This window comes from Epinephelus fuscoguttatus, linkage group LG14 (assembly GCF_011397635.1).
Source record: "Epinephelus fuscoguttatus linkage group LG14, E.fuscoguttatus.final_Chr_v1".
NCBI lineage: Eukaryota > Metazoa > Chordata > Actinopteri > Perciformes > Serranidae > Epinephelus > Epinephelus fuscoguttatus.
Genome location: NC_064765.1, coordinates 24,003,162 through 24,016,345, shown reverse-complemented (window position 1 = coordinate 24,016,345; position 13,184 = coordinate 24,003,162). Strand labels below are relative to the sequence as shown.

General features: G+C 43.9%; 1 protein-coding gene across 5 annotated transcripts in view; it reads left to right on the top strand.

Moving 5' to 3' along the window:
• Window positions 1–13,184, top strand: part of LOC125901132 (regulator of G-protein signaling 6-like) — a 63,190-nt gene that overhangs the window by 262 nt on the left and 49,744 nt on the right. For 2 of the 5 annotated variants that reach the window (XM_049596548.1, XM_049596546.1), the window contains exons 2-4: window positions 43–116; window positions 4,079–4,706; window positions 9,044–9,139. In XM_049596548.1, coding sequence (XP_049452505.1) covers window positions 9,056–9,139 — 84 coding nt within the window. In that variant the 5' untranslated portion in view covers window positions 43–116; window positions 4,079–4,706; window positions 9,044–9,055. Of the gene's footprint in view, window positions 1–42; window positions 117–4,078; window positions 4,707–9,043; window positions 9,140–11,630; window positions 11,766–13,184 lie in introns of those variants that run through there. The other 3 variants (XM_049596547.1, XM_049596549.1, XM_049596550.1) reach the window with 3 other exon arrangements.

The following is a 13,184-nucleotide window of genomic DNA, read 5'->3' as shown; positions in this document are numbered from 1 at the left end:
CCTCATCTTTCCAGCAGTAAATGTCCTCTTCTGTTTCCACAGTGTTTCATTGATGAGCTGCAGTGGTGTGTACAGACATGTCAGCAGCTCTGTGAGGCTGGACCAAGAGCTACAAGGTAAGTCAACATGCTAACATGCTAACTGTGAGCACGCTAACAAACTAATGTTTAAACTGTAAATAGCCTGTTAGCATGCTAACTTCTGTCCATTAGCTGTAAGTTAAACACAAAGCTGTGCTGAGGCATTGGGGCATAAAAGTTTTCAATTGCGACTTAATAATAGTCGAGATGAAATGTCAGTGTCATTAAAAGTTGTCCTCTGAGATATATCTGAAGCAAGTGTCATGGCAGTCATGATCCAACAGTTAATGAGATATGTCAGATGGCTGACATTAAGGGTGCTGTGTTCCCCAGATCAATGTGCTCTTTATATGACACATTAAGGAGACCTTTCAAAGGGTTTAATGTTGTCAGCAATGATCTTTCTCTAGGTTAAATGTTCAGTGTATGTCTCCCTGGGTTATTATGTTAACATCACCCACCCTACAGTTCATAGCTTACTTGAAACCATCAGGTTTGTAGGCAAGACAGTTCTCTTGACTTTAACCACTGGATATCTCCATGGTGGCTTTAACAGATTTGTATCACTGAAACTGCATTTGAAACGTCCATCTCCCTTATTTTATAATCATTTCATTTTATATGTGGGTATAATCCATATTGACTTGATAGCATCAGGCAAAACTGGACAATAGAAGATTGGAAAAACATTGCCTGGTCTGATGAGTCTGGATTTCTGCTGCCACATTCAGATGGTAGGGTCAAAATTTGGTGTAAACAACATGAAAGCATGGATCCATCCTGCCTTGTATCAACGGTTCAGGCTGCTGGTGTAATGGTGTGGGGGATATTTACTTGGCACACTTTGGTCCCCTTAGTACCAACTGTGCATGGTTTAAACACCACAGCCTACCTGAGTATTGTTGCTGACGGTGTCCGTCCCTTTATGACCACAGTGTACCCATCTTCTGATGGCTACTTCCAGCAGGATAACGCACCATGTCACAAAGCTCGGATCATCTTAAACTGGTTTCTTGAACATGACAGTGAGTTCACTGTACTCCAATGGCCTCCACAGTCACCAGATCTCAATCCAATAGAGCATCTTTGGGATGTGGTGGAACTCTGCGGCAACTGTGTGATGCTATCATGTCAATATGGACCAACATCTCTGAGGAATGTTTCCAGCACCTTGTTGAATCTGTGACACCAAGAATTAAGGCAGTTCTGAAGGCAAAAGGGGTCCAACCTGGTACTAGCAAGGCAGGGCTGAGCAATGTGGAGAAAATCAAATATCACAATATTTTTTAACCAAGACCTGGATATTGATATTGTAGGACTGACTATTGGTGCTTTCACATTATAATTACATAATGAGATTTTTGATAAAGACTCATCAGTAATGTAGATATAATGCCTAAGTGGTTATATCCAAAATCTAAGCTAAAGTATAGTCTCATATTACAATATCAGTATAATATTGACATACTGCCCAGCCCAAGTTCAATATATGTTTCCCTGAGTCAGTATGTTAAACTCACCCACTTTATAGCCCACTCATCCCTATAAACAGATATCTGCATTTGTATGCAGATTTTGTTGTGAGACAATCACCCATGGGTTCTGAGATTGACAGCCTACTGATGTTACATCATTACTCTTTGAAACCTACGCTCTCAGATTCTGAGGCAAGACAGTTTTATTGACTTAAGACATTGATCTGTCCACAGTGGCAGAAGGGATTTCTACCATTTAAACTGCATTTGAAACATCACATCCCGTCACTTCTTTTTTACTGGCTATTTGAACTGCCAGGATAGCCTGTACCAATATCTTGTTGGTTTATAACAAGAGACACATGCTCAAAACTCAACTCTTGGGAACACAGGACCCTGGGGACATAGGGATGACCTCCTCTAGGGCCACCCTGCTAGCATGTTTGTTATCTTTGGAAGATACCAACTTGATTTGCATAACTCAGACTGCTGACGCCCAGGGGTGTCATAGTGGGAGAAAAAGTGGGACTGATTACCCAGGGCCCCAATGGGAGGGTGGTCCTTGAAAAATCTGGAATGAAACATTTGGTATTTGCAGTTTTTATTACCAAGTGATTTGTGTCATAACTTAATTAAAATTGGCTTAAAAATCAATTGAAAGACTGAAATGTATATTAAAAATAGTGGAAGCTTTCTGAGGCCCCTCTCCCCCCTTGAAGATGCAAAATGCATTAGTCCGGCCCTGCAATAGGATTCATCTCTAAACACAGCTATAGCCAAGTAATGTTCATTAAGCCGTTGGAGCACCAACATACGCTGTTGTGTCTTTACCCAAAAACAAAAATCGGGGTTCCAAAAGAGAAAAGAAAAGAAATCAAACTGACTTGTAAAAATAAAAATTCAAAAGGTGTGGCGGGGCCCACAGAGACTGCTTATGCACAGGGCTCAGAATTTGGTGCTGCACCCCTGCTGACTCCCCTTATTAGCTGTAGCTGAACTTCAGAGTGCATTCTGCATTGAAAAACCCCATCTCCTACAGTAAAAATGCATCAGGAGGGATCTCTGCACGGAGTGATTAGAGTGATCTCTTGCAGTGCACATAGAGGCATGTGACTATTGTTCTAGACAGATCCCTTAAATATCTTCTTTCAAACTTCAGTGTCTCCATACGTGGCCGGCAGTGTTGCTCTCTGGCAGTTGTGTGGCTGTGAACAGGCTGCTCAATAATTTAGCATTAATGCAGATTATAGCAGGGCTGGCCCCCTTAAAGCAGATTAGAGGAGTCCCTGTCTGTCTGTCCGTCTGTCTGTCTGTCTGTCTGTCTACCCGCCTGCCTGTCTGTCACCTTGTTAATGATGGCACTCCTTAATGCCGGAGCAGCTCATGGGACAGGAAGATGAGCTGATGGCGGGTCACTGCCGTGCAGGTCATGTGTGTGGCTTGTAATCAGAAGGGATGGGCGGTGATGTCATATTGCTATAGTATGGTAGATGTGCAGAGAAGTGTGTGAGCGCTTGTGATAGCAGAGCTCTAATAATACGGGGGATGGGGGGTGTAATATACCTGTTCTCTTCCTGCCGAAAGAGAAATGTGTAGGGTAAGCACCGTGGGCCGATGAATGGTTTTGCACTCTAATAGGTGCAACACTCACGCGGGTGTGTGACCTCAGTTTCCCTTGGTTACCACATTTACTGAGAACAGCAGTTTTGAGTTGTTTCAATTTTCCAACTTTATCTGCTTTTGGCCTGAAGGAAATTGGGCTTTTCCTTCTGTTTAGCTCGTTCATTTAAGGTCTTTTCTGTGTGTGAGGAATATTTAAAGCACCTCAAATGTTTTCAAATAGCAACGCAGAGGTGCCTTTACAGAGCCGGGACCTTTGCCTTACTTAGATAACAGTGCTCTGCTGAAAGAGAGGAGGACTCATAGTGGAGGAAAACAAGCAAAATATTCCTCTGATGACTGGTGAACTGGTTCTGTCAACACAAACATCTGTATGTGTGTGTCTGTGTGTGTTCACTCTGCATGCATGCATTCACAAATTGGCCATGCCATGTATTTCTGCAGTATCTTCCTCGGGGGCTTTTGGGATCTCATTTATCGCAAAGAGGGGGGGAAAAAAAGGTTCATTCGTTCGGGTTTGCCATTTAAGCTTGACTGATTCCAGAGTTTCCATGAAGAGGGAGGGAAGGAGGAGACATGCAAGAGTGGAGACAGAGTGCATGTTTGCCATCCACAAGCACAAAAATGGAATTTCTAATGTGAGGAGATAAAAGGAAGGGGAAAAAAACGCTTCAGAAATACAAATATAAGTTGTGGAAATGTGTCTAACTTTGGATCATAGCCTGCTTAAGAAACACACACACAAGCTTTGAGTAGAAACTGAAAAGCCTTATCTCTGAGGGCGCTCGCTCAAAGAGTCTGGAGTATGTATTTATAGTCTGCATCTGTGTGTGCTCAGTAACAGTAACATGTTTTTATATTAGCATTTCAATATCCTCCTAATGAAATGTTTCTTATTTTCAGCATCAGTGGGCGCTGCTGCAGTGTGCATCTCTCTGTCCTCCTTTCCTCTCCGCTGTGTATCCACTGCTCTCTCTGTCTCACACACACACACACGCACACACACCCTCGCTCTGTCTGTCTTTCTCCTCCCTCTATTTTCCTCTTTATATTCTCTCTAATTCCTTCATCCCTCCCCCTTTTCCAACTTGATCTGCCTCTCTATTGCACAGCATCCCCCTGCCTCCCTCACTCTCTCTCTCTCTCTCTCTCTCTCACACACACACACACACACACACACTCTTTCGCTCTCGCTCAGACCCGAGCACATGCAGACAGAGGGAGAGGGGGGATGAACGAGGTGCGCACATGTGAGGATCTCCTAAACTGCCGGGGCAAGGCAGGACTGGTGAAGAGAGAAGAAGAAGAAGAAGAAGGAGAAGAGGAGGAGTAATAGAGGAATACTGCAGTGACCAGCCAGCTTCTCTCCCTCTCTCTCTCTTCCTCGCTGCTTCACTGCTTTCATCACCCTCTCTTCTTCATCCCCTTCTCTCCCCCTCTGCCAATTATACCATGAACCTGCCCGCCGCTTGTTGCTAAGGGGGAGCCAACCGGGGGAGCAGAGTGGACCAGGCATTATTTTGTTTCTAAGGTAATGAATGCTTCAGTAATGGCAACTGCCAGGTGTCACAGATGTTGCATCGCACTCGGCTGCTCGCCTGCTGAAATTGAACATGGCTTTGGGACTCACAGCCACAATATGGTTGTGGGTGTGTGTGGAGCACGGTTCGCTCTGTGTGTGTGTGTGAACTCTTTTGCGGTTTGTTCAGTTTGTTTCAGTTGACCGGACGTCTATTGGCTTGTTTATGTGCACTGTTGCCGGGGGGGGGGGGGGGTCTGCCCTGTGAATATGTGCAGTGTCCTTTCATGTTTGTCTTTGCATAAATAAGTGTTTGCTTGGATTTGAGGCATGTGCGAAGACACACCTGTACTGTACACGAGGGCATACTGGTGCTCTCTGGCTCTCTGTTAGCAACTGTCCATATTCCATCCATTTCCATTTGACACGAGCTTTCAATTAACATCTTGAACAGGCCTCTCTGTGGAGTTTGATTTGCACGCTCGAGCACCTCATTTGGGAGGAAGTTGTTCTTCAGAATTACAGCTTCCTGTCCACAAGGGACCTATTGTCTCGCTATTGTTTCCTTTAAGCAGGTGCTATGCAATCCATACTGCCTGCCTTTCTTTACGGCCCTTGAGGCGGATGCAAAGATTAGCTGTCTAATGTGCTCAGGCTCTAAAAAGAGCACAGACGTGTTAACCAATGGAGAGTGCTGCACTCCGCACTTCTGGTGGCAATAACAAACACTAAGGCGAGAGCGGATGATTACTTATTCACCCATGCGCATCACCACACTCCGTGTTGTAATAGATTAAAGTGCACAACTGTGGTGACAAAGCCACCTCACATGTGTGCTGCTGCACAAGCGGGTGAATTTTAACAATTTAAATTTCCCCCCTCTCTCCACCAGAGCCATTATCTGCAGTTGTTCAGACTTGTAAGACTGCACGGCAACAATTACATAATTCAACTACTTCAAATCCCTTACTAGCGGCTAGCCTTTGGCAAGATGCAGTGTTACTAATTCAGTTAATGTATGAAGGTTTCATATTGTGCCCGCTCATGTGTGCCTGTCATGAAATGCTATCTGTGTCCTCTGTGCTTTCTCCCTTCAATAGCTCATCATAGTTCTTTTTGGAACACAAATAGCCTCTACAGTGAATAATGAGGCCCAGTGAGCACCACGATTATTATTTTTTTTCCCTGCCAGCTTTATCCTCTCGCACTTTGCGCTTTATAAGTACCAAAAATTATGAATGTGCTGAACTGTGTAATCCACCCCCTTCACCCCTCTTTCCTCAGCACGATTAAAGGACTAATAAATGGTTTAACCCGTTTAATGCACACAGGAGCCTTCAATGGCAAAGGGTAGACGGGGCTAAGGGGGCTCGTTGAAGCACAGTCGTCAGCGTAGGTTATGGAAATCCTTAGTTAAGCAGAATTAATTCTCCTGAGAGACTGAGAGAGAGAGCGGGAGGGAGAGAAAGTGATGGGGACTGTGTAAGGGTTGTAAATAAATCCCTTAACAGCAGCTCTCAAAGCACGAAGCCTGGGGGGAGGGGGGTTATTGTGGGGAGTGCAGGCAAATCAGAGGTAACCATCGTATGATTGCAGCTAATGGAGCCAACATTAACGCTTCGCATTAAAAACAAAAGAACATAGCGGCTCGCATTGACCACAGTTAAACTCTCGGTATCACCTCAGTGAGGGTTCATTCATTATGAACATCAGTTTTTTGTAAGGAAAGATGACTCATCTCCTCACAGCCACACTGACTGTGTGTTGTAGGCACACATCTGTGCTGTATACATAATTACTGCCATCCCGACTCCCCTGAGTCGCGCTGATACACTGTACTGCAGTGATTCTCAACCTGCGTGCATCTGAATTGATTTTTAATTTGATGTTGTCTGACACTATTGATTACATTAAAAGTGGATGTTAGTGCGATATGTTTTTCATACAGTTGCATTGTCAGTGTGGTCAAGTTTGCATTTGGACTGCTACCACATCGAGCGAGAAAAGTTTCCACGGTTTATCCATTTTTAAGGGGAGTAAATACACGCACATCATGTAGGTCATTAGAGAACAGTGTATACGAAGAGAAAGCAACACCTGTGCACTTACTTCATGCCCTAAAAGTTGAATAAAAACAACATTTCAATCCTACGTGGATCTTCGTAAGGTCAGAATGATTGAAAAGTGGAAACCACACATATATTTATACCTAATGCACACCAATAGATTGACAAGCTGTGTGACGGCAGATGTGGTTCACCACCTGAACTGTCCAGGGCGATGAAACACTTGACAATAAACAATTGAGTAAAGTAAATACTTAAAAATGTCAAACAAATAATATCACATTCTTCATCCCGTATATCACAGTCAACATCACCTGCGTTCAGGACTGTGTTATGTTGGATGATGAATTTGATGTGGCTTTTAAATTAAGATATTTGATTGAAAATTTGAAGTATGGCTTTCTTATTACTGTTTTTTTCTCAGTGTACTTTATTGAATTACTTCTTGTCCGTTGTTTTATCACCCTTGGTAATTTGGATGCCTTACCACACCTGCAGTTATTGAGCCTGTCAGCCTATTGGTGTGCATGATATATAAAATGCGTGTGGTTTCCACTTGCCAAACATTTTGACCTTGTGAAGATCCGAGTACGGTCGAAAAGTCGTCTATATCCAACCATTTATCCATTATCTTTAGTTACCTATTTTAACTGTTTGTGCATTACTTTTTGCTAACGTTATCTATTTCAACCATTCGTCCAGTGAAGTTTAGCTATTTCAGCTAGCTTTGTGTTCATCCATTACTTTTACGAACAGTTTAGACCTATCTGCTGATGCTAACCCATCAACACACAGCCAATCTCAAGTTCAGGTGTTACAGCTAACTTAAATTTTTCTTATGTTTATGTCCCTTACATGTCTGACCTTGACTATACCAAATTTTAAGCCAATAACTGTCTAATACAGCAAACACATATAGATGGGGGGAACAGAATTTGACGCAACGCAGGCAAAGAAACTTGAAAAGTCCAGCGTGGAGTTGACTTCTCAGTACAGAGAGCAGAGTTAGCATTAGCATAGTGAAAGTTTTGACAGCAAACATGGTTGTGTGTGCAGTTCTTGGATCTAAACCTGACCCTGGAGCTTCATTCTACTTTACTAAAACCCCAGTTGTCGCAGATATTACTCTATGTGTCACAAACACTAATGTCAGCCGCTGCCAGTTACAAGCTAACAAGTTAGCAAATAATATAAATAAGGAGATGCTAACTACACTTACCATTCTGATACATCTCCTAGTCGCTGATTTTGGTGCTCAACAAACCCCACATCTGTGTGTGGGTCTGACTGAAGCTCAGACACATATGGCTGAATGGGTCCATGTCATTGGTTCGACATCCCATTAGTCCGACTGTCGGTGCTGAACGGCTCGCAGCGGGCGTATGGTGCGCCGCGACTGGCTTGAGGCGGAGCAGGCTCACAGCTTATGTGTTTGTCACTTTATTTTTCATTTTAACCCACACCATGATCTTTTCCTGACCCTAACCAAGTGTTTTTTGTGCCTAAACCTAACCAGACCTTAACCACAGGGCATCATGATGATTTCGGAACGGACTTCAGAACAATGAGTTTAATATGGTCGGAACAATGGGATGTCGAACCAATGGGCTGTTGAACCAATGGGCAGTTCCCGGCTGAATCTCTCCTAAGTTTCCTTTAACGCTGGCCATCCTGATGGATTCTGCTCTTACATGGGTCAACTAAGTGCAAGCAGCACTGGAGAAAGTGAAACTTACAGTAATTTCCCAATGAGGGAGAAGCAGTAGATCTGCTTACAGCCCTTTTACAAAGTTTTTTATGTGGGACAAACATGGTAAAGAATATATTAATGTAAGAATTCTGTCTGGAGAGGGACTTTAAAATGTGGGCTCTTTTTATTCAAACCATGAAAAATCATCGAATTACTCGAACCGCTCTACAATCTTTCATGGTAAGTGCAGAAGTGCCCCAGGAGTACGCCTGGTTTGGGACCACTGCGGTATTGTATGTTCGTGATTTGACTTTGCAGCTTAGTTAATATTCAGCTTCCATCAGCCTACCTTAGCTCTCTTATCTGTCCCGACTCTGACAGGCGTCTCCTTACCGAGACAGCAGCACACATTTTGGCAGCTGAATGTCAGGACGATAAAAGCCAGAGGAATTTTTGGTCCCTGGGGGGAAATAGAAATGCTGACTGATGTTTATCGAGTTGTCTTTTTTTTTTTTTTTTTTTTTTTTGGTTCTTCCACCGTCCAGTGGATGCCTGGTGCTGTGTTTCATGGGGTTCATGTGTTTCTTCGACAGGACTGAGTGAAAATGGCGGAGGGGTCCAGAGACCAGGGAGGTGTGGGCACCACTGATCCAGAGGAGGACTCCCCCAATATGATTGTGTACAGAAAGGTAAGTCTGACTCTATGTGTGTGTGTGTGTGCTACAGTGTCTGGTCTATATGTAGAAAGAAACATTCTCTGAAGGCAGTGACCCGTAAACGGGCTCCTGACAGCCCACTGGTCCGTATCAATGTGTATCTACCACATGCTCGGGTGTCAGGAAGCCTCTCTGTCAGCCATCTTGAAACAAAATCAAGCCTATCTCTCTCTTTCAGTCCTTCAGGACCTTCTTCCTAACACTGAACCATCACTAGTCTGGCAAACTCCAGCCCTCCAATGTTTTAATAAGCTCTCAATCCCATCAGTGAGGGTTTGGGCGATGAGAGGTCCTTTTAGTGTCAAGGGTAATTACCTCGTCCCCATGGCGCCTCACTTTCAATAGCTGCTGTTTGATTGGAGAGGGTGAGCAGTATTGGTGGCTAATTACGTGGATGTTCGGCGGGGAGGAAGTAGCTGGTTCTCAAGGGCCGGGATTGGGAACGGCCAATGAGGGGGTGGTTATTCCTCCTCGACCGACGAATAGCTTGTTATTTTTCTGCCAGTACTCTGACAGCCCACTTAAAAAAAAAAAAGAAAAAAAAAAGCTTCTTTTGATCAGACTTAAACCACGGGATCTACTGCTACCGACGATGGTAAAGAAATGTGCTGTAAGCAGGCCGCGGCTGACTGATCCTGTCCCACTGTCCCAAATCTGTTGTTTCATCCCGCTCCTAATGATTGTCCGTTTATATAGCGAGGTAAACAGATTAGCGGAGGGATGGGAAAGACAGGATGTGGAATGATAGTTGACAGCAGCTGCTTCAGAGTTAAAACTTCTCTTTCTGGCATGTTGTTAACCATGTGTCACTGCGGCAACAACTTGAAAATTTTCCTGCAAACCTCCATCTTTGTTATAAACACCTCCAGTCTGCAGCTCACCCGGAAAAACTGTCAGGACCTCCTTTGTACTCGGACACCTTATAAATCTCTATTTCTGATTACGATGCTGCTTGGTTTGTGTGCCCTGAACACAGTGTCACACGTCAGCAGTTGGCAGCATGAAAGGAAGTGGATGTGCATTTCCAGCAACAATTCACTTGTCTACTGTAAGTACTCAAGCTGGTAGGGTAGCAGTGGTCATTTCCAGTCTCCTAAAGTCTCTGCCAGGGATCCAGGAATGATTATCAATAATCAAATATGACGATCACGAGGCAAATGGCTTCTCTCCCTTGAAGCCTGGATTTCATGACAGGTGTCACATTGCTGTCAAAAATATTTGTGCACAGCATGTGGGTCTGTTTTGTGTGTCTGTTCAACATGGTAATGCATTCATTGTTTATTCAGTTTTGTCATTATTCTCCATGTATTCTAGGAAGCTGTCACGCCGCAGCGAGAACATACTGTAGTCGCATGTAAAACTGGGTATCTTCATAGATTTCACGGCAGCGCTTCATTATGTAACGCTACACATGCCTGGAGGCAACGCATTTAAGAGGCTAGTTTTTGCTTGTCAGGATGCTGCCTGAGGGAATATTCATCATTTCATGTTTTAGTCATACACAGTGACAACAGACAGATGATTCTGAGAGTGACATGGTTTTTTTTTTTTTCCTGCCCCTTCCGTCTTTGAAAAATGACATTTTTGATTTGAAGCTTTTGAGGAAGAAAGCCGAGGATGCAGAAGAATTTCTCACATACAAAGAAATAACAATGTGACAGCGCATATGTGGTCTTAATGTAGCACCTGACCTTTTAATTTAATTGATGTAACGTCTTACATTTTACGTCAGTGCCACTCACTAGCTGAAGATGTCAAAGAGGCCAAACGACAGAGAGGTGCTGGGGCTTTGAGGGCAGAGCGCCCACGGCCTCTGGACTCTGTGGGTGGGCAGCCTGGCACAGTGTGAAGGCGCTGCTTGCAGAGAGGCAGATGGCCACCAATATGCTCAGCCGCCTGGGAAAACACTGGCAGCTTCATCCCAAAGGCCTGAGCCCCTGTCAGCTGGAAGACATCAGCACCTTACTGCGAGGAACTAAAGGCTAGTGTAGTCCGCGTCAGGGGATAAAAATATTTCAAGTGTGGGCAGCGCCTTTTGTGAAATGTATAGAGAGTATGGGTGAAAATACATATTACTTATACGGGCGTTATCTGTTGCAGAACCGTTAAGTTAACTGTGTAGGCTGTTAGATAAAGGTGAATGTGATGTATTTAGCCATTAGAGAGGCCTGCAAGGGGAGGAGGCTGTCTCTGTCCATGCAGTGTAGGTGCTGCAGTACTATCTTGCTCTGTCTCTCTCCTCCCACGAAAAGAGGAAGTGAAGCAAAACAATCCAATAACTGCAGGACGTCTTATTGCCTCAAGAAGTTTTGGTCTAACAGAAGAAGTAGGTTGCACACATACTGTAAGTGCATACACACACAGGAACAGGAACTCGTACACAAGCTTAATGCCGCTTTAATGCACACTACTCGTTTGAGTTGTTGTGTTTTTCCTTGATACGTTTGGCATGCTTAGCAGACAGAATATGGCAGGGTAGATGAATAGGATTGGCACCAAGAGACGCACAAAAACGAAACTCAAATCATGATGAGAAGCACTACTGTGCTGGGAACTGCAATTAAGCGGAGGAGAGAGTCCACTTTGCTGCTCTGACGGGGTAAAGCTCACAAACTATTAATAGCTAACATCTCTCATCCCTGAGTGTGTGTGTGTGTGTGTGTGTGTGTATCTTCCCCTTTTTCCCCTTCGTGACTTGAGGGCTAAGACTGGTTCTTCCAAGCCGTGACGGCTGCCTGGTTTTTGAAAACACACAATTATTTGTCGCCAAAGGACCAAAGCGCAAAGAGTTTAGGATTCCTGCTGAACCCCCTCTTCTTTTTATTCAGGTCATTAAATGTTTGATTGGATAATTCTTGGCAGTCAACTCATACCTGAAGGCGGGTATTATCGCCATCGTTTGAGTGGTACAATCACGCAAAACTTTTACCCAGATGAGTTTTATGAGCCATTAGTGGGTAAATATTAGTAATGAGCCATGACGAGAAGTTCAAAGGCACTACTTGGTGCCAGTGGCCTTTGGGCGTGTGTAAGTTTTATTAGCAGAGAGTACAGATTGGTCGACAGTTGCAGCTGTGTCATGTTGTAGCTCAATACACTGCATCTCCATCTGTGAGAGAAGTCAGTACACAGAGTCCACATCTTAGCCACGCTAACAACATGACCCTTGATGGCAATGACACTCTGTGGGTTGGTCAGTCCATCACTTTGTCCAGAAACGTCTCACTGAGTGTTTGATGTTTGATAGCAGATGACTCCTTCTTCTTACTTTTCAGGTGATATGTTCTGCTTGGGCTACCGTAGGGCAGGTTTTGTTGGCGGACCTCTCCTTCTAAAGTGTTGTAGAAAACCTAAGAAGCTTGTGCTGCTGGACATGCTGCTGCTTCTTTTCGTATCAAATCTACCCACCTAGGGTGTTTTCATATTAGGTGCAGTTGATTCTTACTGTGCACAGTTGCAGTGCAAGAAAATATTGATACACTTGAGTATAGCGCTACTATGTTTTGTGATGCTGTATCGATTCTCAAAAACACTCAAGCTTTTAATTAATACCTTACATGCAAAGATTTGTGGCGGTTTTGTGTTGTATTTAAACCCCTGACCACTACATACAGTGTTGTGATCTATCTTTAGCCATTTCACTCCTCCACGCCAACATAACAACATATCGCTAGCTTAAACATAGAAGCCCTAGGAAACAGGCTGAGTCATAAAGAATGTACCTTTTATAGCAATATATTGAATCGTATTCTCTATACCGTGATGCATATCGTATTGTCAGATACTAAAACACAGCCCTAGTGCCTGAGTACAATTGCCAACCCCTTCCACTTCCCCGCTGCTTTGCTTTCAGTTTAGTTGTGCTAGTTTGTACCTGAGTGCACTTGTGTCATCATCTACGTGAGATTTGTTAATGTTGACATGACAGTGTGTAAAAGAGCACCTACTGGAGGATCCCAAGCCCATACAATGGAGCTGAGCTTCCTATTATGTCTTCTATTCTTTATATTTGGAGATA